The sequence below is a fragment of the Misgurnus anguillicaudatus genome, chromosome 3 (genome assembly GCF_027580225.2).
Source record: "Misgurnus anguillicaudatus chromosome 3, ASM2758022v2, whole genome shotgun sequence".
Lineage (NCBI taxonomy): Eukaryota > Metazoa > Chordata > Actinopteri > Cypriniformes > Cobitidae > Misgurnus > Misgurnus anguillicaudatus.
The window spans coordinates 6,560,660-6,586,253 of NC_073339.2; the positions used below are offsets into that span (position 1 = coordinate 6,560,660).

At 39.1% G+C, this 25,594-nt stretch overlaps 3 protein-coding genes across 4 annotated transcripts; 1 reads left to right on the forward strand and 2 right to left on the reverse strand.

Annotated features, from left to right (window-relative positions):
- Positions 1 to 27: 27 nt before the first annotated feature.
- Positions 28 to 9,627, reverse strand: fam161a (FAM161 centrosomal protein A). Its single transcript, XM_055204327.2, has 7 exons — positions 9,030 to 9,627; positions 6,143 to 6,378; positions 4,791 to 6,062; positions 3,665 to 3,832; positions 3,287 to 3,386; positions 2,981 to 3,144; positions 28 to 494 (listed from the first exon to the last, which is right to left on the reverse strand). The coding sequence occupies exons 1-7, from the start codon at positions 9,183 to 9,185 to the stop codon at positions 191 to 193; spliced, it is 2,400 nt and encodes a 799-aa protein (XP_055060302.2). The 5' UTR covers positions 9,186 to 9,627; the 3' UTR covers positions 28 to 190.
- Positions 9,628 to 9,867: 240 nt separating this feature from the next.
- Positions 9,868 to 15,675, reverse strand: cct4 (chaperonin containing TCP1, subunit 4 (delta)). The gene is made up of 13 exons (XM_073860355.1): positions 15,534 to 15,675; positions 14,992 to 15,044; positions 14,820 to 14,912; positions 14,594 to 14,699; positions 11,724 to 11,988; positions 11,513 to 11,645; positions 11,279 to 11,418; positions 11,101 to 11,197; positions 10,880 to 10,990; positions 10,646 to 10,776; positions 10,319 to 10,553; positions 10,109 to 10,222; positions 9,868 to 10,004 (listed from the first exon to the last, which is right to left on the reverse strand). Exons 1-13 carry the CDS (start codon positions 15,640 to 15,642, stop codon positions 9,990 to 9,992), a joined length of 1,602 nt encoding a protein of 533 aa, XP_073716456.1. The 5' UTR covers positions 15,643 to 15,675; the 3' UTR covers positions 9,868 to 9,989.
- A 78-nt stretch (positions 15,676 to 15,753) lies between these two features.
- pus10 (pseudouridine synthase 10) lies at positions 15,754 to 25,357 on the forward strand. 2 transcript variants are annotated; one of them, XM_055204329.2, is made up of 18 exons: positions 15,754 to 15,893; positions 16,677 to 16,803; positions 16,886 to 17,116; positions 17,314 to 17,400; positions 17,485 to 17,519; positions 17,648 to 17,759; positions 18,078 to 18,139; positions 18,334 to 18,379; positions 18,951 to 19,015; positions 20,971 to 21,056; positions 21,180 to 21,305; positions 21,383 to 21,439; positions 21,521 to 21,597; positions 22,247 to 22,302; positions 22,380 to 22,497; positions 22,590 to 22,732; positions 23,783 to 23,882; positions 25,233 to 25,357. In XM_055204329.2, exons 2-18 carry the CDS (start codon positions 16,678 to 16,680, stop codon positions 25,269 to 25,271), a joined length of 1,566 nt encoding a protein of 521 aa, XP_055060304.2. In that variant the 5' UTR covers positions 15,754 to 15,893; position 16,677; the 3' UTR covers positions 25,272 to 25,357. The 2 variants fall into 2 exon arrangements, with proteins under 2 accessions (XP_055060304.2, XP_055060305.2); XM_055204330.2 differs by lacking the exon at positions 15,754 to 15,893 and adding an exon at positions 15,900 to 16,101.
- Positions 25,358 to 25,594: the final 237 nt, after the last annotated feature.

The following is a 25,594-nucleotide window of genomic DNA, read 5'->3' on the forward strand; positions in this document are numbered from 1 at the left end:
CCTTTTATACATAACAGCGCGCTGATGGTTGTTCAATTGAAATTTTATTAAAAATATTCAAAACAAAGATAAACACATATATTTTAGAAAAAAACCACCATATATCTCCACAAGGGGCACAAGTGAGACTAACAACATGAATACATTCACTCATGTTCATCCATTTTCTGATTCTCTCATTTTTTCTTTATCATGAACCAATACTTCCTGATCTGCTTCTGTTGCTATGGTGACTGTTGTTACTGTCGCTTCCTTTGCTGCGCTTACTGATGATGTCATCATGGTCTTCCTGCTCTTCATCAACATTCAGCTCATCATCAAATGAGTGGTCTGTATCATCCCCATTTTCTTCATCACTGTCATGATATTCGTTTGGTTTTTCATCTTTGTCCAAGTGGTCCTCCTCCACTTCATGGTCATACTCCTCATAATCATCAGGGTAATCATCATGGAGAGAATCCTGCAGGTTTCCATATTCCAGGGGATCTTCGTTTCTGTTTTCATTATGAGAAAAATAATTAAACCAATTCAGAAACTTAAAACAAAAACAGATATACATTTTGGGGCAATTTTCCAGACAGGGTTTAGATTAATCCATTTATATTAAGACATTTATGTAGATTTTACAAACATACCTTACAAAAAAACATAAATGGTGTGCATCTTGAGACAAAACAATGCCACTGATATATGTTAGCGCAAGTTGTTTTTAAATTAAGGCAGCTCAAACATGCATTTTAGTCTGGGACTAGTATAAACCCTATCCGGGAAACCCCCCAATAAAAATTTTAAAGTCACAATAAAATTGAAATCAAAAACTTGAATTTATTTTGGAATATTGTGGCATTTTTTTACGAATTATTTATCTGTGAGCTCCATTATTTTATAAAAATTCATGTGCCCTCATAATCTTTAATAAAATATGCAAACATCCTCCCCTCCTCAAAACGATCTCTCTTTACGTCCAGTTATGAGGAATGGTGTGAGGGTAGAGGCTGGTTAAAGATAAGCAAATAGCAACATTACTCAACTTCCAACGATCCAATCAATTCTCGATAAACAAATTCAAGTCCCGCCCTAGCCTGGGTGCCAGCCGATCTTCCCCCCGCCCACAAGATTTTGAAAACGGGAATATCGGTCTGGGGTTTCTGCGTTGAGGAGCTACTATGCTTGGACAAATGCTGGTCGAACCAATCAAATTGTCAGGGCGGGCTTTATACGATGATGGACAGATAATCAACAGTAACGTAATGAACCACGTCACCAAAGAGCGCGTGTGTTGAATGGCTGCCGCTGTAGAGTTCAGCTGTGTGGATTCTGACATTGAGTCTGTTCTAAAAGATATCAACAGAGCATTGATTTTAAAAGAGGAACAGAGAAACGCGAGCAGGGCATTTATTGATGTTTTTGCCGTCCTTCCTATTCGGCAAAAGTTGGTCGCAACTGAAATGGCTAATGTTATCACGGCGATGCAACTCAGCGTGCACGACAAGATGGATATAATTAGCGGTCGTTGCCAGCTTCTTTTCGGAAGCCCGGAATCGTGGTTGCTGAATAAGTGGAGGGACATGCTAGGCTCCAATATTTTCAAGCCAACGTAATGGGTATCGTCGTGGATGAAGTTAACGTACAAATGGTAAGAGATAGTCTTACTCTATGACTTAGTAAATACTTCATGTTGTGATATAAACGAAATGTTGTAAACATTGTAGGTGTTGATGTACATTCGCTAACTCAGTATAATCACAATGTTAGTGTCATTGTAGCGAAATAACTAGCAGTTTGGTCAGGCTGCAAAGACGTAATTTCAACATACGTCACACACTCCGTTGCTCTGATTGGTCGTAGGTCTATCCAATTGAGTGCAGAGGCATTTTCCGGTTGAGACACGCCTCATAATTATAGCTCAATGGAGCGGTATCAGACTCAAATTCTGACTAGAATTGAGTATGACAACGTCAGGCTAGTCCCGCCCTACCTTTTTTCTAATTTAAAGGAACAGTATGTAAGAAATGTTTATCAATTAATCATAAAATTGTCCTGATATGTCACTAGACATTAAGAAATCATTTTCATTTCAAATACTTATATCACTGACAACAGTGGTCTGGCCAGGATATTGTCATTTAAAAAGTGGAGTTGCAGCCCTCAACTGATGTTTATGTTGTCATGTTGTGTATTGGCCCCCAGTTATGTGATTGCAGTACCAGTTTTAGCCACAAGTTTTGTGATTGCAGTACCAGTTTTGGACACAATCCTACATACTGTTCCTTTAAGAAGCCGTTTCACTCAGATATATGTCACGATGGGGAAAATAAGACAATCGCTACTTCCGTTTCATTGTTACTTTAAAATTAATTAATATGTATGGACTATAGACTGTAAAAATGAGACGACGCGACGTTGCCTCCCTCCATTGTAATGAATTGAAGCCAAAAATGTCCGACCATGGTCGCCGCCATGTTACATAAAAACGTCAGTTTGGAGCCAAGGCATAAGCAGAAAGAGTCGTCCGTGGAGCCAGAGGCAGAGCCGCGATATCAAACTTCCGCCCAAACGCTTGTGCGCCCAATTCAACCACGACAATCATAAGGACATGCCCTGCTAGCATCAAATATAGCTAAAATAAAACGTATCACAAAAATGAACAATTGAACATATATCAGCGTGATATCAACTACCTGAAAGGACCAAAGCCATCTTTTGGAAACTTTTATTGGAAGTTTAAATATTTTTTATTTATTTATTTTTTATTCAAATGAGTCCCATTCGGGCGAGGTTTATGACTTGTACTGCAGCCAGCCACCAGGGGGCAATCAATGAGCCAGCGGCTTCACTTTTCAAGACTTATGAGGCACACCCGGTATGGATGTATAGTGATAATTGAATGTATAGATTATGCCATTATATCTTTTGTATAAATTGTTATTATGTAGTCTTCAATATTAATGAACAGAGTGTAATTCCTAATCAGTCATACCTGGATGTGGGAGGAGTCTGGCTGTCTGAGATGGCAGCAGGGCTTGAAGTGTCCTGTCTTGGCTTTAGGCCTCTAGGAGCGTTTTTGCTAACAAACGATTCATTCAGACCACATCCATGCAAAGTATCAGAGTAGAGCTTTTCTGCTGCCCTCTTAGCATTCATCTGAGATACACAAAAGAGAGAGCCTTACATCTTTATCATCATATGTCTGTTAGGTATAGGGTCATGGTATCCACAAGAAATATTTATAGTTGACCAAACAGAATATAAGATTAAGGCCAACTGTATAAAAGACAGAGCTCACCTGTGCTACCTGCTCCAACAGCAAGGGTCTCCCTTTAACTCGCTCCTGGATTGCTCTCATCTCTTCCTGATACTCTCGACGTCTTTGGATATCTTGTTTTCTGTTAACATGTACAATGTGTAACATTTGCAATGGCTTGCTTTTTTCATGTACTGTAGTATTGTCTTTCCTCCTTTAACTTGGGTCCATCCTATTCTTAAATATTTGGCTACTTGTCCTAAGCAGCGGTGACCTACTGTCCACTTTTTATATTGACTAATTTCGTGTCAAAATGTAAGTATATTAAACATTAGAGGCAGATGTGTAGTTGAATTGTAGTTAACCCAGGTTATACACAAATGTGATTAATCAATATCCCCTCAGTGTTTTAGAGGTTACCTAAACTCTTTGAGTTTACACTGGCTTGTTTGAGCCAGGGCAACGTGCGGGTCATTCGCCTGGGCTCGCTTTGAGATCACTCTTTGTAGTCTCCTCTCTCTCTGTTTTTGCTTCTCCTTCCACTTCTCATCCTCTTCTTCTGCCTTCTTTCTCTGCTCTAGGACTTTTCTACTCAGAGGGGTAAAAAGAGCTGATGTCTAAGCACATGAAACTTTTCAGTAAAGCTAGGTGCACACCAAGACGACTGTCGGGCAGGTTTTCAATGTCGTCTCACTTAATTTAAGATATGGCTCATATTAAGTATATTTGAAGAATTTATCTGTGGTAACCAAGAATTGTGTGAAACTGGTAAGCAGTTTCACATTTTGGAAAATGAATACCAACTACTGCCACCTGGTGGTTCGAAAAGTTATCTCACGCAGGCACAAAAAGGACAAGGTATGTTTGGTGTGTCAGGGCGAATTTGAACACAAACGTTGCCAGCATGCAGGGAATATGAGCCGACCCCACAGTCTGTGCCAACTTTGTTGGCGTCGGCTTGGTGTGTCCTTAACCTAAGCGACACCAGTTGTGATGTAACAGTAAGCCAGCAGGGACAGGGTTTTGGATTCTGGGATTGCACAGTGGACAAATACTGCCGTCAAATCAGACTGGAATTTTCGTATTTACAAGACAAAAGTACATAACCACTACTTCAGTGTTGCCAGTGAAAAAACTTGAGCTTTGATTTGAGTTCTGATGAAAAGCAACTTGTTATTAGCCATAATTAACAAAGTAAATGTGGTTGATTTTGTTGTACTAGTGTTTAAAAAGCTTGCTGTGTCTTTCAGGGTAAAGTTGTTAGTAGAAACTTTCTATGATGGACTTGAAGGCAGCACAAAGATTCAGGATCCTAACACAAACACAACTACCGCAAGCACATCAGGGTTCCCACTCACAGTATTTGAAGTCTTTACTGCTGGATTTATGCGATAGCAATGGGAGACACTGGATGGAAAATGTACATCTCTGGTTCCACAAACTTCAACTAGACCCAAAAAGAGGTGCACTAAGGTTCACTAAGAATGTTCTAAGTTATAGAACAGGACTAAGTGTACAGAATTTGTTCCGTTGGCATCATGGTTACCTCACAGCTTCTTGTCGCTTTTTGGCTGCATCCGTGAACTTAGCGGACAAGTATTCCTGACTTCCAGACACTGAGGAACAAAGAGATGATGAGGGCGACAGAGCCGGGGTGCTTACAAATGGCCAACGTGTTGGTTTTGGACTTTGCTTCCCTGCCTCGATATCTGCCATGATGCGTTCCTTGTGTGAAGCAATAGTAGCTGTGCGCAGTTTAAAGGGTTCGCATGCCGTCAAAGGCCGTACGTCCCTCCGTTTCTCCAGCTGTTTCCGAAACTTCCTATAACTGGCATCAAAGTCTGGAACTTCTGTGATGATCTTGGGTCTGCAGACTTGCTTGTCTTCCTGGGCAGCTTTATGTGCTTGTCTCTCGCTAATGCGACGTGCTAACATGCTGGGTGGCATGGATGCACTGTGAAGCAGCTCTTCTGCCCGCATCTGCATCTTTATCAACCGATAGAGTTCCTCTTCTTTTTGCTGTTCACCCAGCGCTGCCTCCTTCACTGCCCGAGGAACAGGTTTGGCCCTGAACGGACGTTTCCTTCTCTTCTCTTCCTCTTTGTCCAGTATGAGCATTTGTTCACGAAGCTCTGCCTCTTTTTGCTCTTTCTTCAGCCGCTCACGCTCCAGGAAGCTGAAAGGTCTCTGAGAGGCGTGGAGACGTTGCTGCTCTGTCTCTCGATGAAGCTGCCTGCGCTCCTCTTCTTTCTCGTGTAGCTCCTCATAAAGCGGAAGGCGTACATGTGCAGGCACCGGGCTGGCACGGAACTTTCGCTGGCATTCTGTGATCTCCTCCAGTTGGCGCCTGAGGTCTTCGTTTTCTCGTTCGATTTCAGAACGTGACTTTATGCCCTTTCTTCGTCGTTCTGCCTCACGAAGTGTCATCTGGAAAGGTTGGGGAACCGTGACTCTCGGATGCCAACTGTCGTCTTCAGCTTGCTTCTGTTTCTTCTGTTGACCCCTGACCTTACCACTAGGTTTGTTGGTGGCCCGGTAGTCTCGTGGCAGACTCTGAAGTGAGGATGAAAATGGAGACTGTTGAGGTATAGAAAGCGGTTGCACTCTGAAGTCCTGCCACATGTTCTTTATGTGCTCTTTCGGGGAGAGGATGGGTTCTTTTTCTGCATTGTAGTGGCTCTGGTCTTCTTGGCCAAAGTCAGCAATGTGCTCCTCAACAGGCAGGTCTGAGAGGTTTGATTTGCGCCGCAGCTCCAAAGCAGACTGGGCCTTTCTCATACTGCCAGTAAACATCGGACTCGACCTTTCCTGATGTGAACTGTATAAAAAAATAAAGTAAATCTGCAGTTGAACCAAATGTTAATGATACCGGTATTCTGATAAGGTAAGTCAACTTACCGGTGAGTTTGATCATTGAGCTGCAGTTTCTTGCGATACATAAGTTCGAGTTCAGCCATTGTTTGAAGATGAGCTTTCTTTAGCTGCTCTAGTTTATGGTAGTACTCTTGGTTGGAGAAGTAAAGTTGCTTAAAGTCGATGTTATTGCCTGGCACACTGTATTTTTTGATCGTCACAGGATTGCTGTCTTTGTTAGGAGGGTCAACGTCCAGATCAGATCCTGAATCATATTCTATCTAATAAAATAAACAGCAAAATATTGTTTAATAAAATCTACATTACAATACAAATCTCATGAGCCCTTTGATGTTGTGGGGCCCAGTAAGGTCTTCTATGCTATAGTCCGGAGTAGTCTGTTTTAAGCCTGGAATACACTGCACGATTTTTGTCCTCTTATAAGATCATTACCTTATCACACTGTGCGACATGTATCGTTTAAACTCTGATACGGAAGCTTCGGCGGCAGCGTCACACGTTGCGCAACGTTACCAGCATGCTCTCGTGGTAAACAAATACTGGCGCGCAGGTCGTAGCAGCAAACACACTGTGCGGTGATCATGCCGAATTTCTGACACTGTCAGAAAACTATCATAGGCTATCTTTGGACGCAAGACCGGGAAAACGGCCGTCTTTGAACCTCTCTCACTGTACGACATAGGACCACCGATGGAGAGCTACGATCACAGAAATCGCGACGATAATTTCACGATGGCAATCTTTCGTCTGGGACAGCCAATAATCGTGCAGTGTATCCCGGGCTTTAAAGTGTAATCGAACATACGCGCACGGTCAAATCACAACCTTGCAAAATATAGTTGATTTGATTCATATGTTCGACGCATGCACATTGCGACAAAATCAGATACATTTACATTCTCCTGTGGGCACATGCATGACCTACACTTACAATGTATTTGGGTTTACAAAAACCTGGCGGTGCGCGTACAGTACGTGCACACTCTTCTGATGACATAAATTGCGTTGTGCGAACTGTAAGTGGACCCTCGCGAACGCGCCAAAAATGGGCCATACTTTAGCCTTTAGAGATCTATGAGGAAGGTCAATGCCCAAAAATTATTTTTTCCATGCTTCATGAATTAAGCTAAAGAATATTGGTTGGCTTGTATTTCATATATAAGTCCCCTTCTTGTGCAATTCCTCTGCGAAAAACAGTTGTGTGAGCGGTCAGTAATGTTTGTAATATAAGGTGACGTGTGCGTGTTTGTGTGTGTGTGTGTGTGTGTGTGTGTGTAAGCTGTTAATCTGTAGGTCTGTCAGCTTTAGGAGCAGATGGCAGATTGTGTTCTTCATTCAGACATGAGATTCACACAGTTCTTCACTGTACTCAACATAAGCATCACCGTTTTACACACATGCACATGCTGAAAAACTGCATACTAATAAAGTTATTGTTTATAATGGTTAATTTAATGACTACCTGTAAAAACAGTTTAGGATTACTTTTACATTTTAGTTACCTAAAGGAAGGTTTTGTCTCACAAAGTTTAACCATGCACAACCATAGGGGCAATTCTGCATTTACATTTATGCATTTAGCAGACACTTTAATCCAAAGCAATTTACAATATTTTAGGTATGGTTTATCAGTAAGGGCGTTTCCTGGGAATCAAACCCCTGACATTTGCATTACGTACACAGTGCTTCAACTGAGCTACAGAAAAACCATTCAAGACCTCTCACATCAGTACCACCTCAATTAGTGTGGTGCTCCTTATTACAGGCCTGATCATAACTCACATTTTTAAAAATGTGGTGCATATGCTTGTGGTTAATACTTCAATATCGAAGCTGCCGACTTTGGCATGGATCCGGCAGTCGTTTGCTGTCTGGGGTTAGCCACCTCAGTTCTTACTGTTATCTTTAAAACCATTATAAAGCCTTTTTAAATAATCTTATTGGCTAAAATAAATAAATTAACTGGTACAAAACAACTGCTATACTGGTAAATCTCATTTTTAGGTTTTAGCAGTTAACTTGCCAGTGTATTCTGGTCTATATTCTGATATATGCAACATAAAAGCAATGCACTGAAGCGTGCACCTTTGTTCAGCCGAGCACAAAAGTTCAGGTGATTTAATGAAATGATATATGACAAAACTAAAGTAAGTTTCTAAATAATAATGATAACCGTATTTTTATCAATATTGGCTCCTGTAGGTGGACATCAGAAATGTTTTGTTCAAAACACGGGAAGCAGTGCGTTAGCAAAGGAGAGATGATGAATTTGAGTCATCCAGTCAGGTCTCAGATATCAGAGGAAAAAGTCTCAGGAAAACCTGTCAAGTCTAGAATTGCATTATTGATGAGAAAATCAACAGATATATGTGTAATTTATATTTACTGCATTAACTACTGACTAAGTAAATGAAAGACTAAGTCTTGAAATATTATCATAGTGTAATAAAATTACTTTAAATGCTTTCATAAGTTTAGAAAATATTTTTTCTGCTGTTATTTTTCCAAACATTGTATGCAACTTATGCTTTAAACAATAATGTTCATGTTAAGTAGGCCTACTTAATATTTTTACCCATACATACATGTTTATCTTTACCAGTTCTTGTTGCAGTGTAGAAATAGTGGGTTAACCAACGAAATGTGTATATTTTGCACGTAGCAGGCATTTAAAAAAAAGGAATAGGAAAAATAATGTGGGCCTGTGCCCCAGTAGAGCTTTATGTCTAGCGACGCAAATTTAACCCACATCTCACATTCACGAATTTGGTAAATTAGCAGTCTTTGCATTTTTTCTGTTAGTAGCCTGTGTATTAATAAAAGAATACGCTAACGCACTTCTTAAATTTTTTTTTACAAGTAAATAAGCATCAAATAGAAGTGCAGTTTACAAACTTTTAGCCGCCTCTACCTCTCTCTCATAGTCCGTGTTGCCGGTGAGTCCCTCGGGTGCGCGCGGCAGTGATCTCTCCCTTTCGTACTGAGCTAACGGAGCTTTAGTGCGCGGGTCTACCGGCGTCTTCAGACAGGACGTCACCAGCACGTTAGCTCGGTGACACTTCTCCATATTTCTTCCTCACTCATAACTCAATGAATAAATGCTTGAATGAAGGACCGCCCGACACTCCCGCCGTAACAGATGCGCGTCTCCTTGACGACTGCGGTAGCGTCCAGACGCTGAAGTGACGTTAGAGCTGCGGGCGCGCACGTCAGTAAAACCACGGCTTTTTAATATTATTTGTATTTGCTATATGCAAGTGTTTGTCATGTTTATTGGTTAAAACCGTCTGACAATAAAAATACTACCGTTACAATGGTAAAATAATACCTTTTTCAAATGATAGCATTCTTCATTTTTATCTTATTTACAATGTTTGATAAACTTGTAAAGGGACCCACAAATAATAAACAGTTTTAACTGCATCTAACAGACACTATATACAATTTTTACAATGCGTTTTGTGGATAAATATTTTTCTAAATAGCTTACTTTACGGAAAACCATTGAGACAAACATTAGTACGTTTCAACATTATAAATTACTTTAGGTCATATTTAGAAGTTTAAATTATAAACATTTAAAGACAGTTATATTTCACAGACTTTGTGCACAGTCTCTGATAGGATAAAGTGATTAGCTAATAAGATTACAACTACTGACCTATTTTAATTTTTAAGCCATGACCACAACCAGGTAAATCACTTACCAAACCTTCTATCTAAATAAAGCAAACACCAAAAAGCAGAGGTTATCGTGTCAAAAACAAGTTTTATTAAATTACACCAGGTAACAGCTAAAGAAAGCGGCGGGTCAGTGTTTCTTAGCGGGGTGCTTGCGGGACTTCCTTCAGTAATAACACTTAAGCACACTTTATCGGGTATTCACCTGGAAAACAAGAAAAATTGGCATATTTTTTATCATACACACATGCATTATCAACTTAATGGGGTCTTTATGCAAAACCGATGCACTGGACATAAATCACTCACAAGATCATCAATCTTGAGGATGCTGCGGACCGTTTCCGTGGCGAGGGTGAGGGCACTGATGGAGACCAGCAGAGGCTGAACAACAAGCTCCTCAAGGATGTTAGAGATCCCACCCTGAATGACACACAAGTTAAATAGATTCTCATTTACTTGCAATGATAGATTTGTTTCAGTAGGTGGCACTATCGAGCGTTAGATTTGTTGTCTCACCTTGCGGACATTAATCCCAGCTGTCTTCTCTCCTTGTGCGTGCCTATTACGCAGCTCTGTTACTGTGGAGATAGGATTAAGACCAGCGTTCTCTGCCAAAGTGGAGGGAATGATCTCGAGGGCATCGGCATATGCACGCACGCAGTACGCCTCCATGCCACCCAGAGTACGGGAATATTCTGCCAATCTCACCGCCAGCTCGATCTCTGGTGCTCCACCGCCAGCAATCAGAGCTCTGCCGGACAACAGGAAGAATAAATGCAAGGTCATGTCAATGAAGGGAAAACTAACTGTGATGCTGAGAGCTGTTGTGGGTGATTTAGTCACCTCTTTTTAACAAGGCAGCGGATGACGCAGAGGGCATCGTGAATGGATCGCTCGGCCTCCTCGATCACCAGCTTGTTGGATCCACGGACCACAATGGTTACGGTCTTTCCAGGATTAGTACAACCTGTGATCTGCAGACATACAAATATACATCAGTGAGTTCATGTATCATTCAGACTCCCTCTCTCTGTCTATGTAAACAAGGTTACGAAAGGTTAAAGTCAGCAAACTTACCTTCACCAGTTTCCCTGAACCATCAAGACTGACCTCTTCTGCCAGCTCAGCTGTACCCAGCATCTCTGGGGTGAAATGGTCAATGTGAGCTATGGGTTTGGTGCCGATAGTCTGACAACAGAAAAAGACGAAACACAGTTTGCAAAAATACATAATGCAAAAAACATTTGGTGACATTATGAACTCTCTTTCACATCCGAGTGCTCTCTTGCCGGTCGTACCTTGCAGATGAACTCAATCTCGTCCCTCTCGATGTCTTTGACTACCATAATCTTCATTTTATTGAGAAAGTGAAGGGCCAGATCACTCACAGCATCTCTATTAAACATGCATTCACATACATCTTAAGTACATTTGACACTAACACTGCTGATATAAACATGATCGGTGATTATGTACCTCAGGATTGATTTCTGGATGAGCAGCACATTGCAGCCGGCTTTCTTAATCTGTTTGATCAGGTTGAGGATGTAAGCTCTCTCCTCACGCAACACACGGTCCATCTGAGCGTAGTCCGACACAACGATCTGGTTGTCCATCTGTCCGCAAACACAACAACAAGAGAGTCACACAAACCCATAAATAATCTCTGAGCTTAAAACAAACACTTAGAAAAATCATGTACAGACATACATCAGTTTTTGGAGGGGAGAGGCAGAACTGAATAAGGCCGATTTTGGCCTTCTCCACACGGGACACTCCTGTGTTCATCACCTTCTGAGTCAACACAAGACCATCTATCAGCTCACAGTCATCAATGGTCCCTCTGCAAACACGGCAACAAACGTAAGATTTTTCTCCTCTATTCGGATAAAGTTCAAGCCTACAGGCAAGTGCACCTCACCCGAGTTTCTTCACGATGTTAATGTTGTGAAGATCGACGCTGGTGGCTGTGGCAGGGTCGATGACCCTCATGACCGCGTCCACACTCATGGGAGCGAGCAGGCTGGAGTATTGCGACACCACTTTGGAGCACAGAGATGTGGTGGCGCTGTTCAGAAGAGTCTCTCTGTCACTCAGCAGCACTGGCGTACTGATGGAGGTGAGGATCTCCACACCTTTATCTACCGCCTTCTGGAAAGACTCAGAGATGATGGTGGGATGGATTCCTGTCAAGAAAAACAGACAGTCTCCATTCAACATGACATGCTTGCTTTTATCCACAAGTTGTAAATATAACCGGAATAAACCAAGTCAGTGGCTTAAACGCAAGTGTTTTGAACATAAGCCTAAAACTAAATCAAAGAGTTTCTGCTGCACAGTAACCATCACCTCCCAAATATGACAAATCAAACAGAATATGGCTGAAGAACTAAAACTTAAAAACACCCCCAAAACACTTGTGTGTGTGCTTGTTTCACTTCGTGGATAAGAAGCCAACACGGGATAACCCGTACCCAACCATCTACTGGTTATTTCGTTGAGGTTGTGTTCCCACATCGTTAGACGTTAGCAAGAATGGATCGCTATATCTTTAGTTACTGTCAACTAATGAATGAATGAGTGTCACATTCCGCTATGCGTCCCGTTGGGTTACTTTCGAACCGGAAGACGCACCCACTTTTGATGCAGGAAACTTGTGGATAATTTTGGTTCCTCAAAGTGTGTCTAAAATTGTGCTTTGAAAATCCTTTTAAACCTTTTGATGCCACCATTTTGATGATTTCCATGTGTCTTCAAAATGAGAATATACATTTTTCTTTAACTATTTAAAATTATGCATTTTCAGGAAAAATATGTGAATCGGTGCAGACAATTACAAGTTATTTATTAATTTAATTTATTAATTAATTTGTCCACCAAACCAATATGTAGTGATGCACCAAAATCAAAATGCTTGACCGAAACCAAATATTTTGAATGCATTTGGGTTATTCTCGCGAAATTAGACTTATGAGGTGTCGTGAACATTTTGATAAAAAAAGTAAATGCTAAGTAAGTCTATCAAAATAAGCAGCATACAGTTACAAACATCTCTTCATGTACTATTTTGCACATGATTTCAAATGACATCAAATAAACCAATTTGTTGTTTTTTCCAAATTTAAGAGAAAAATGTCATTACTGCAACGTGTCCATGACTGGATTTGGGTTCTTTGACATGGAAATATTTATAATTAAAAAATCTAAAAAATAAAAAGCTTCAGTGCATGTTATACTATAAACATTTACAGTAAAGAAACATGTGGGATTTAGTGATTATTGGTAAATGTAGAGACAATAATAAGGAATATAAATGTGTCCAAGAACAATTTTCTCATCCTCCGTAACAATTTTCAATCATTGTTTAAGCCCTCAAGGAACTAACATTTTCACAAAAAAATTTGTTGGAAGGGACATAATTGACTGTGACACTCAAGATGGCTGTCAGGTAAGTTGTTCTTATTTTATCTCTCCAGATAAAAATTTCAATTTTGTTTGTCATAGTACCTAGACTACTTTTTAGTTCTCATTACCGAAACATGAGTTTGTAAACGCATATATTTAATGTAATATCATGTTGCGGTAATGATATTGTAATTGTAAATAATTTTATAGGAAATATGTTTTAAATCCTCTTAAAAAATGGTTATAGTAAGTTCAGACCTTAATCTTATATGTGCAAAAAAATTGGCTTCAAGGGCTTTTTATAAATTTGAGTCTGGACACGGATTTCGTAAGAATGGACACTGGATTTCGTGAGAATCACCCATTTGGCCAAAAAGTGAATGAAAATAACTATGTTAAGTTTTTGTATAATTGCATTAATAATAGGGGTGTAACAATACATCGATATGGATCAATTTCTAACATTAAGATGCAATGATGCCACACATACTATATCGATATGAGGTACCTTTATTTTGACACTATGTGCCCTAATTTCTTGATGTAACGTCCATCTATGCATTTCCACCAAAGCGCACATTTTAGTTTGCTAATCTCTGCAAGTGAATGCAATGCAGCAACAAAATGGTTGTAGCAGTGAAAACACAGCAAAAGAGGCAGATGTCGTCGTGACTGTAAGCGGACGCAAATCGTGGGTTTGGAATTATTTTGTATTTAAAAACTGATTGGGCAAACAGATTGGCAGAAAACCTTTGCCCGCACCATCTGAAACACTAAAGAGTTTGACTATTGCCATCATAAGCTTGATTTTATTGTGAAATTTTCCCCTCTCATTATTCACTTTTCTCTTTTTAAAATTTTTTGTAGTTTTGCTGTTGCAATTGGGACATTTTTTTAAAAGTTTAATTAAACGTTCATGTTATAAATTTTGGTTGCATTTGTGAGTTATTAAAAATGTAACTGCTTAACTAGACAAATTAATCGCATCAAACCATAATTGCATCCGCAAACACTGCATCGCTGGCGAAGATAATCGATACGGTATCGTATCACAAAGAACTGTCCGATTTACACCCCTAATTAATCATACTTTTTCATTAAATTGTTGAATTTCAGATTCAAAACAATAAAATATTCACACTGAGACTGAAATCTGAGTGTTAAGCATTGACGAAACAGACCAAGCAGCCTTTTTTAGCCTATTCTTTTAAAGAGATGCACCAACATTCACACAGCTGAAAATGCCATAAACAGATGTCGGACCAAAATTTTCAGCGGCCAACATTTTGGTCCATCCCATTAATTCATTTAAATAAAACATCTTGCTTGTGTGATCCAGTGAGCCCATAGTCCGTATAAAAAACACGGATTACAACGTGACTTTACCTCTCTGTAGCAGTTTAGAACAGGCATCAAGAAGAGATCCAGCGATCACGGCCACCGATGTGGTGCCATCACCAGCCTCTATGTCCTGAGCTTTAGACAGCTCCACCATCTTCAACACACAAACAAATACATCATAATCATCCAAACTATCTGACCTTCGACATATGGAAGAACTTAAGCAGGTTACGCTTATATACAACTTCAGCCAGAACCTTCACCCTTGACTCATCATTTTTGCCGCAGGATGCAGCACCTGCATCTGTTTGAGGATGGTGGCTCCATCATTAGTGATCGTAACATCTCCCTTTTCATCCTGAATCTGCAGAGAAAACAAACATTAATTGAGCAAACACACAACAGTGATTCATTTGAGCAGTAGATAACGGTGTGAACTTTACCATTTTATCCATGCCTCTAGGGCCCAGACTCGTTCTGATGGCATCAGCGACAGCTGTCAGTCAAAAAGACAAAGTCAATCTTTACACCAGCTGCCACGCCCATAACATGACGATGGTCAATAATGGACACGATTTTAAATATTTGTGCTTTGTAAAATTAAAGAAAACTATAATATAATACTTTATTCTAAATAATTCCTAAGTGATACTGTTTATGTGGATTGTACACTTGTTGTGGATTTCATTATGTCATATTGCGTGCTCTCAAATAAAGGACCAAATAAAAGCCTCGACACCTTATAAGGAGATAAATTCAGGAAGTAAGCATGACTTGGCTTTACATTACTACTAATTAATAATATAATGTCCGTTTGCTTAAATTAAAACAATTGTTATGCAGAACTGTCACATTAGTAAACGTTAACAGATGAATACTGCATCTATATTTACACACAACGTGTGCGCAAGCACAATGAATACATGCACATGACTGTCAGTGTCGGTACTGACTGAAGATGCCTAATGCCGGGCTCATCTCTCACCTTTCCCCGCGCTGATGTTGCTGAAGCGGATCTGGGCGGGTTTGTCCCGGTCCACATACGCACCTCCTTTGTTTTTAGATCCGCTCCCTGCGGCCGCCGCGTCAAACATTCTTAATAATAGTTATAATATTTTATTATTCACAGAACGAAGGTAGGGATGGACGGTTCCCGGTGTCTCCAGGCCACGTTTATGGCTCGGATGGGTAAAGATGAAGTTCTGCTTTGAGATCACCAACAGAACCTTCCAGATCCACCGGTCGCGACGGCAAGCAAAAAGGACCCGGCGAGTTGCGATTGCGCGCGAGGATGACGTCACGGGGTGGTTGAAAATATGCCTGCCTGACAGATTTGACAGAAAATGTATGTAGGAGCCGACTTCTGTTGTGTTTCGTTGTATATATATATAAATATATATTGCATGCTTTAGAATAATTTAAACATAAAAATCTTGTTACAATAGGACATTTTGAAGGCTAGTTTTGTTTATAAACACGTGCAAGTGCACGCTTCAAAGAAGCCGGTGGTCTTTGTTTTTCTGATTTAAAAGAATAAATGTCATTCAGTTAAGGTAAGATTAATTAAGGCTTTTAATGACCGTCTGTTATTTTGATCAATATTATTTTCAAACATTAGCATGCTAACAACATGAAAAAATACTGTAGCGTACTTAGTATTTACTATAGTAACTGTAGTCAATTGTAGTATATTATAGTAATAATAACCACACTTTTTAATGTATACTATAGTATTAACTATAATGAATTGATAAACTTTAGTAAATACTACAGTACACTTTAGTTCAAAAACACTACTGGCAGTATCTTGATATTTAGCCACAGTTTACTATAGTAAATACTAAAGTATACTACAGTATTTGTCATTTAGGAATAGTATTAAGCATGATACTATATAATGATGTTTTTTATTTACATTTTTTTGGTACATGTGTTTTTGGACATGTACCATGTTATTCTTTGAAGTACATTGGATAGGTATATAAAGACCATAATCTCTTGTATGCAGTCACCCAGAACACCCTAGCAACCATCTATTTATGTCCATACACCCTCTTTAAACACCCTAGCAACCACATTGCTATCAATCCTCAATCAAACAACGATCATTCTCTCTTTTTCTCTGCAGTATGCTTAACCTCAAAGAGAAAGATCGGCCAATCATAAGAAAGCTGTTGGCTGCCGGATGCTGCGCGAGATGCGTCTTACGCTTCTGCTGTGTGGGAACCTGCTCCTCATATAGACAATCCCACGGGGTCACTATCCACCATGTTCAGGCCTCTTCTAAAACTACAATATTATCAATCTATAGCATTAATGTCCATTTTTGTGATGTAGGACTTGCACAAAGAGCTTCTCACCTTCATCCGGGAAGAAAACTGCCAGCAATCCCATGATGCCTCTGGTCAGGGTGAGACGGAAGATCCACCAAACAAACGCATGAAAGTGGAGGATGATATCAGCGCAGATGATTCGATCCCTTCAGGAGAACCTCAAACAGACTCGGACATTTGTCCGATCTGTCTTGGAGTACTGCAGGAGTTTTGTGATCCCACTTTTGTCAAACAGGTATTCATTGACTTGCCTTATGTATCCGGTAGCTCAAATGGTTGTAGAGCATTGCATTAGCAGCTCTAAGGTTGTGGGTTCGATCCCCATGGGACACACACATATTGATGTATGCTTGGGATAAAAGCATCTGCCAAATTTATTAAATCCACTTTTAATGCTGTTAAACATCTATGCATTTATATTTATGTTTTCAGGTGTCAGATGCTGTAAAAAAAGAGCAGTACTTGTTTGAAAGTCTCGTGCTGACCGTTTCTTTGCCTGCTCAGCTGTCTGTCAGAGAGGTGAACACATCCTCCCCAAGTGACCAGTTTATAATATTTATCTTATATAATATTATTAATATATATATCTCTCTCTCTCCCTAGCATTCTTGTTGGTTGCATGTCAAGCAGGAAGTCAGGTATGCGGTGACCAGTACACATTTCCCATCATCCCTAGCGGCAACACAGACAGCAACTAGAATCATGTCAATGTGAAGTCAAACAATATTCAGAGACGTTGTGGTGTTGTTGTGGTTGTTTTTTTCAGGCAAAAAAGCATGTGTTTGGGAAAAGATGATGTCATTCAGGTAAAGGATGCGTTCAAGTGGGCGATACAAGGAAAGATCTGTCAGGAACTGGGAGCTGCTGTGCTGGCCAATGTGAGTTTTTCCTCACATTTTTTCTTAACATTTGTGACCCTGTCTATGAAACCCAGCTAAAGTCATTGTTTTGTGACTTACTTGAAGTTTTCTACCTAAAATCGTTCTATGTGATGTAAAGATCATTTTGTGAAAAAACAACCATGATATGTTTAATGTTGACAGAGTAAGGCCATATCAAAAATTGTAATCACACGTTGATGCTCCTAATTTCATCATTAGATTATAAAACATTAACCTGGATTTCACAGACAGAGTCACATTTTCTGCAGGTTAATGTATGTATTTCTCATAATAGTTGCATTCTCTGATCTATAGAGTCCGTTTGAAGTGAGCGTTGGCTTTACGCACCCAGAAACTGAAGAGGATTGTCATTTCCTGTAAGTATTGTAAGAGGTTAAAGTGATAAAAACATAAACAGACCAAATCTAACTGAGAATTTTGTCTGTGATTATAAACTCACACGTTTGTCAGTTCTGTAATATCCTTGTGATAAAATCACAGTAATGCATGATGCCGTGTGGTTTATTGCTATAATAACAAATGCAGATTATGTTTTCTCTCGATTTTGCAGGGCAACCACATGTCCGGACTGTTTTAAACCCACCAAAAACAAAGCGGTATGCTTGAACTGTACAGTATGACATTATTTCCTGTTAGATTTATGACCCATTTTAAATCCAGGCTAAAGTCTTATCATTTAAAGGCGGAGTGCACAATGTTTGAAAACACTTTGGAAAAGGGAGTCGGGCCGATTACCAAAACACACTTGTAGCCAATCAGCATTAAGGGGCGTGTCTACTAACCAACATCTTTGTTTGGTTTGCGTATGTGTGGGGCGAGTTTATAAAAAGAAGGTCCAGATTCTATTGGGGTAGGGGCGTGTTTGTTTAGGTGATTTCAAATGTCAACATTGTGCACTCCCCCTTTAAATGGTGAGATTTGTAACATCAAAGTTTGATTTCAGTCATTGATTTCAATCTTACCCAGTCAATATATTAAGGTTATATTTTCCCAGCATGTTCTTTATATTATATAGGATGATTTTATGACTTAATTTGGCTTTTCATAGGCAGGGACACATATTGGTTTACACCAGGAAACATGTTCAAGACTTGAAGTGCATTGACAGTGTGTTTCATGTTGGCGTTTTAAAGATGTAAAGGGTCTGATTTCTCTTTCTCTTGTCAGTCCATCTTCACCAGGATGGCGGTGGTCAAAGCTTTGGAGAAGATCTCTGATGAGAAGTTTACCAAGTAGGTTTGACCAAGTACATGACCTCTCTACGTTTTAGGTGGTGTGTCTTTTTCAAATATGTGACCCTGGACCACAAAGCCTGTCATAAGGGTTAATAAAAAAAAGAAAGAAATTAGCTTTCCATTGATGAATGGTTTGTTAGGATAGGACAATGTTTGGCCAAAATGCAACTATTTGAAAATCTGGAGTCTGAGGGTGCAAAAATCTAAATATTAAGAAAATCGCCTTTAAAGTTGCCCAAATGAAGTCCTTAGCAACCCGTATTACTATATATATATATATATTGCTACAAATATACCCGTGCAACTTAAGACTAATCATGAGTTCACACCAGCCGCATTTGAGGCATAAAAATCGCATCTACCGCATCTAGTTTGCCGCTTGAACATTTTGAGTTAACTCGCTTCAGTTGCACTTGAAAGCCGCACGTGAAATTCTAGTCATCGAGACATTCACGCGGAAATTCACTTCATGGGAGGGGCTTCTGCGCTGGCGTTTTTATAATCACGTCACTACTAGAGCAAGCTCCTGATTGGTTAACGCTGCGTGTTTTTCCACCAAAGTTCACATTTTTCAAACTCTCATTCGCACTGCGAGACCTCCAGACGCGCGTCAACGCGTCTTCACGTTGACTTAACATTGAAATCTGCCTCTACCGCGGCTGGTCTGAACGTGGGTTCACACCAGTCGCGCCTGAGGCGTCAAATTCGCTTCTACCGCTTCTAGTTGGCCGCTTGAACATTATGAGTTTACTCACTTCATTCGCACATGAAATTCTAGTCATGGAAACATTCACGAGGAAATTCACGTCATGGAGGGGCTTCTATGTCTCTGCTCGCATCCTGTAATCACGTCACTACTAGAGCAAGCTCATGATTGGTTTACACGGCACGTTTCGCAGCCAAAGTTAAAATTTTTCAACTCGCACGTTTGCTGCAGCAACACTCAATTTGCGCCATTCGCGCTAACGAGGTGGAATCACGTCTACCACGCCGCACTAAATGCCTCTTTCGCGCCGCCAGACCTCAAGAACGCGCGTCAACGCGTCTTCACATTGACTTAACATTGAAATCACTTGTGCTTGACGCCTAACCGTGGGTCTGTACCAGCCGCGTTTGAGGTGTCAAATTCGCGTCTACCGCGTCTAGTTTCCCGTTTGGACATTTTGAGTTTACTCGCTTCATTTGTGCGTGAAAGCCGCATGTGAAATTCTAGTCATCGAGACATTCAGAAATTTGCGTCATGGGAGGGGCTTCTGGGAGTCCGCTAGCTTCCTGTAATCATGTCACTACTAGAGCAAGCTCATGATTGGTTTACAAGGCTTGTTTTTCCGCCAAAGTTCACATTTTTCAAAGTCTCATTCGCACTGCGAGACCTCCAGACGTGCGTCAACGCGTCTTTACATTGACTTAACGTTGAAATCTGCCTCTACCACGGCTGGTCTGAACGTGTGTTCACACCAGTCGCGTCTGAGGCATCAAATTCGCTTCTACCGCTTCTAGTTGGCTGCTTGAACATTTTGAGTTTACTCGCTTCATTCGCACTTGAAATTCTAGTCATGGAGACATTCACGCGGAAATTCACGTCATGGGAGGGGCTTCTACGACTCCACTCGTATCCTGTAATCATGTCACTACTAGAGCAAGCTCATGATTGGTTTCAAGGCTCGTTTTTCTGCCAAAATGAATTTTTCAACTTGCCTGTTTGCCGCGGCAACGCTCAATTCGCGCCATTTGCGCAAACTAGACCTGCGAATGAGGCGGAATCGCGTCTATCCTACTTCACTAAACGGCTCATACGCGCCGCGAGACCTCCAGACATGCGTCAACGCATCTTCACATTGACTTTACACTGAAATCACTCACGCTTGACACCTCTACCGCAGCTGGTGTGAACGCAGCATAAGAGTTAAGTTTTGTGGGACAGGGTCACATATTTGGTTTATCATCTGTAGGCATTACCCCAGTCCACCAAAGAAACCAAGCTCTAAATGTACAGCCCTGGACACCACATGTCTTCACACATCTATCTTTATAGCAGGTACGTCCAAATATATATATATATATATATATATATATATATATATATATATATATATATATCCATACACCGTACACTGTGGTAGAGAAACAAATACAAAAAGTCTTTTTTGTTGGTGTGTAGGTCGATATAATAAGTTCTCGAGAGAGCTTCCTCAGACGCCATGGGTGATCGACGGAGAAAGACGTATGGATGGATCTGTGGAGGAACTCATTGCTGCTCCTCTGCTGTCCTCATTCAGAGCTGATGGTATGATAATCTGATTCTAGTGTCTGATATTATCTAAAATCTGATCTTATTGTTTTAACAGTCTCTCTTCTGTGCAGGTTTTAACTTCTCATCATCAGGACGAGAGGACGTGGACGTGAGAACTCTGGGAAATGGTAGGACATGATCTTTAGCTAATTTATTATATATTGCAGAAGTGAGATTTGTATTGATGTGATAATATATTTGTTTCTCAGGTCGACCCTTCGCTATGGAGCTGCTGAACCCTCATAGAGTGAAATTTAACAGAACTGAGATCAAGCAAATGCAAGAGGTAAAAACTTTATGGATTTGTTTACACTGCTTATACATTTTGTTATGGAATCCAACCTTTACTATCGACTGTCAGAAATCTCAGATTGCAAGTGATAAAATCTGATAAGCAGCGCTAGGCAGGCATGTTTACAACGTTATTTTAGTCATGCATCTTAATTTAAGAATGTTTAGATATTTTTACTGTAAAGTCTTATTGTGTACGTTTTTTTTTCTTGAAAATCATTTTTTGCAGTTAAGAAAAAAAATCTTAATATTTTGTTTTCAGTAAAATATATCACATTTAAAAATTATCAAATTTAAGTGATTTTGTGCATGAAACACGCAAAAAAATCTGCCAATAGGGTAAGCAAAAAAATCTTGAAAATTTTTCTTTAACACAATAAATTCAAGAGAATTCAAGAAAAATGTGCTTACCCCATTGGCAGATTGTTTTGCTTGTTTCATGCACAAAATCACTTAAATTTGTTATTTTTGGTCTAAAAACTAGACTTATTTTCTTGGGTTGCTTTGCTCGTCAAGAAAAAGCATCTTAATTTAAGAATTTTAAGATATTTTTACTGAAAACAAGACAAAAATACTAAAAAAAATTATTAAAAATCTTTTTTTGCAGTAATTTATAATTTATTGTCTTTTTTCTTATTTTGCAGACAATCAATCAGTCATCTGACAAAATACGAGTACGAGACCTCCAGATCGTCACTAGGTGAGTTTATGTGTCACATATTTGTGTTGTATGTTCAAAAATGTTTACAACAAACTGCACGGTTCTTGTGTTTGAAGGGAAGCGACAAGTCGCATGAAAGAAGGTGAGGAGGAGAAGACGAAGACCTACAGCGCCCTCATTTGGACACAGAAAACCATTTCCAACACCGACCTGGAATTTCTGGGGAACACCAAGGTCTTGCCGAGTGTTTTCCAAACCATTGAATGATTGACAAGCATTGAAAGATTTCAGGTTGTGATCAATCAGGTCTGTGTGTGTGTGTGCAGAACTTGAAGATCGCTCAGAAGACTCCACTGCGAGTTCTTCATCGCCGCCCGCTGGCGGTCCGACAGAGAGTCATACACTCAATGAGTGCCACTTACCTGGACACGCACCACTTCACCTTAAAACTCTGTACACAGGCCGGGACGTATCCTTACAATACATGAATTCAGCTTTTTGCCTTTTATCCTGGGACGTTTGCCTGGAGCAGTAAATTGTCATGACTATATGAAAATAGTAATAATATTTATCTATTGTATATTAAATGTAACCCTGAACCACAAAATCAGTCATAAGCAGTAATATGTGATACTAAGTACTTAATTTGGACAACTTTAAAGGCAAAATTATTATTATTATTTTTTGCACACTCACACTGCAAAAAAATGAATTCTTAGTATTTTTGTAAAAATATCGAAAAATTCTTAAAATAAGATGCTTTTTCGTAATGAGCAAAACGACCCAAGAACATAAGTCTAGTTTTTAGACCAAAAATATCAAATTTAAGTGATTTTGTGCATAAAATGAGCAAAAAAATCTGCCAATGGGGTAAGCAAAAAATCTTGAAAATTTTTCTTAAACACTAAATTCAAGAAAAATTTGCGTACCCCATTGGCAGATTTTTTTGCCCATTTTATGCACAATATTAATAAAATTGTATATTTATGGTAATAAAACTACACTTATTTTCTTGGGTTGTTTTGCTCATTAAGAAAAAGCATCTTAATTTAAGAATTTTTAGATAGAAAATGTTTTCTTGAAAATCATTTTTTGCAGTGCAGATTGTAAATTTTCAAAAATCGTATCTTGATCCTATCCAAACAAACGATACATCAATGAAAAGCTTATTTAGTCCGCTTTCAGAGGATTGACTCTTACGAGACTCTTTGTGTCCAGGGTGACATATTTCGATAGACCATTATGAAGGTGTAAACAACACTGGTCCAGAAGCACTTCCTGTTGTTTTTAGGGGGGTTTTTTAGGTCACATTTATTTTGATTTAAGTCTAAATTTTCAATTGGTTGTTGAAAAACAGAAACAGGAAGTGCTTCTGGACCAATGTTGTTTACATCAGGTCTATATCAGGAAATTACTCTTGATGTGGGAATCACTTTTTTTAATGATTAAGTCCTGAACGATTAAAAATGTCAAAACCTAGACAAAGAGACTTTGTTTACCTTAACAAGCAATTCTGCAGTTACATTAAAGAGTTTGTGCATGGAGATTTTGGTCGTACCAAACCCAACCTCTGTGACCTCATGAAGACTGACGCAGATATTCTGGAGCTCGATGTTGAGGTTTGTTTTTCTTAAAGGTGCTGTAGAATGTAAAACTAAATTAACCTAGACATAGATGAATAATATAAGGGTTGTGTACATTGTAATGACATATCCTGAGTCTCAAACACGATTGTTTCCATATTCTTATGTAAACCTCATGCATACAAAAGACAGCTGGAAAACAGACCGATCTTAACATAACACAGACTGTGATGTTACAGTTATGATGTACGCCCCAACATTAAAGGTGCAGTGTGTAAATTTTAAACACATAGAAAAGCTACAGTAGCCCCCAACAGATAAACATGTCATTGTTGGAGACAACTTAGTAAAAAAGTTTGTCCGTAAAGGGCTTCTGTAGAAACATGGCGGCACAAAATGGCGACTTCCATGTAAGGGGACCCTCTGTGTATGTAGATAAAAACATCTCGTTCTAAGGTAATAAACACATAACGGTTCATTATGAAAGGTCTTTATACACCCCTCATAATATAGTTTTGTATATTATTTTGCATTTCTGTCAAGAGATCCTTCTAAAAATTACACACTGCACCTTTAAATTATTCAATTAAGTACACAATGCTAAAAACAAAGTTGTGACTGCTGAGTTAGCGCTAAATGCTAGTTAATGCTATATGCTAGCGTTTAAGCTGAAGTTCTACTATTGACGTTACAGTTACGTTTGGCAGGTCCATACTGAAAAACACAAACTTACCACTTACAAATGTTCATTTACAATCTCCAAACAATTGATTATTCCTCAAATTCTGTATCTTCGTCTGATACAGACTCAAACTTTAGATTTGTTTACACACACACACATAGAGCTACTGAAAGGAGCCGCTCTGAGAAACAGCCAATCAGAGCAGAGCTCAACATTAATATTTATTTCCCTTTTAAATAAGGTAATAATAGACCACTTCATTCTAAAGGCAAATCCTAGGGTTGTAAATGGACAACTTTTTTGCACTTAATAAAGCCAAATACATTCTATGTAGATATCAGAGAACAATTTAACAGATTATTGCACTGTATTCTTTGGCACCTTTAAGTATTTAGATCATAAAATTACAGTGAAGTTTCATAGCACTGCATAGTATTGACACTTGTATGTTTCAGATATGTAATGTAGTTTGTGAAAACCCAGCTAATGTCATTTTTTTGTGAGTTAATGTTTTCTACATAAATTCATCCTACATAATGTAAAGAACATTCTGTAAACATATAATCTTGATGTCTTTAATATTGACTGAATAAGATCATATCAGTGATTGAAATCAAAATTTGCTGCTCCAAGTATTATAATCAGATAATGAAACTAGTGTGGATTTCACAAATGTAAGATCTCTCTTCTCTCTCTTGTTGCAGTCTGTAGATATTGACTGGCCTCCTCAGATTCCAGATTGACGTTGGCGACTTTAACCAAAGGTTATGGAAAAGTTTTGGAGTTGATCTTAAGCTTTACAGTGTTAATAAAAACCTCTATTGTTGCACATCATGATTTATTTATATATACTGTATATATGTCATACTGTTGTTTAATGTTAGTTTGTAATGAGTTTTGTTGCATTATCTGTTATAGATTAATCAATAGAAACATTAATGCATCATATGCTTTACTGAACAATTTTGTTGTAGTTATTGTCATCTTTCTATTTAATATATTATCTGACAAAATGTAACAAATTAACAAAAATGTGACAAAAAAAAAAACGATTATAAGTTCAACA

What these genes read in the sequence shown, in the direction of transcription:
- fam161a (XM_055204327.2), bottom strand. Translation starts at nt 9,185, where the DNA reads ATGGAGAAGTGTCACCGAGCTAACGTGCTGGTGACGTCCTGTCTGAAG. An exon ending in AAGCGACAAGAAGCTGTGAG is followed by an intron (nt 3,833 to 4,790) that starts GTAACCATGATG and finishes CCCTCTGAGTAG; the next exon opens with AAAAGTCCTAGAGCAGAGAA. An exon ending in TGTTGGAGCAGGTAGCACAG is followed by an intron (nt 3,145 to 3,286) that starts GTGAGCTCTGTC and finishes TGTGTATCTCAG; the next exon opens with ATGAATGCTAAGAGGGCAGC.
- cct4 (XM_073860355.1), bottom strand. Translation starts at nt 15,642, where the DNA reads ATGTTTGACGCGGCGGCCGCAGGGAGCGGATCTAAAAACAAAGGAGGT. An exon ending in CGCTGCCTTGTTAAAAAGAG is followed by an intron (nt 10,554 to 10,645) that starts GTGACTAAATCA and finishes GTTGTCCGGCAG; the next exon opens with AGCTCTGATTGCTGGCGGTG. An exon ending in CTGGGATTAATGTCCGCAAG is followed by an intron (nt 10,223 to 10,318) that starts GTGAGACAACAA and finishes TGTGTCATTCAG; the next exon opens with GGTGGGATCTCTAACATCCT.
- pus10 (XM_055204329.2), top strand. Translation starts at nt 16,678, where the DNA reads ATGCTTAACCTCAAAGAGAAAGATCGGCCAATCATAAGAAAGCTGTTG. An exon ending in CATATAGACAATCCCACGGG is followed by an intron (nt 16,804 to 16,885) that starts GTCACTATCCAC and finishes TTTGTGATGTAG; the next exon opens with GACTTGCACAAAGAGCTTCT. An exon ending in CATGTCAAGCAGGAAGTCAG is followed by an intron (nt 17,520 to 17,647) that starts GTATGCGGTGAC and finishes TGTTTTTTTCAG; the next exon opens with GCAAAAAAGCATGTGTTTGG.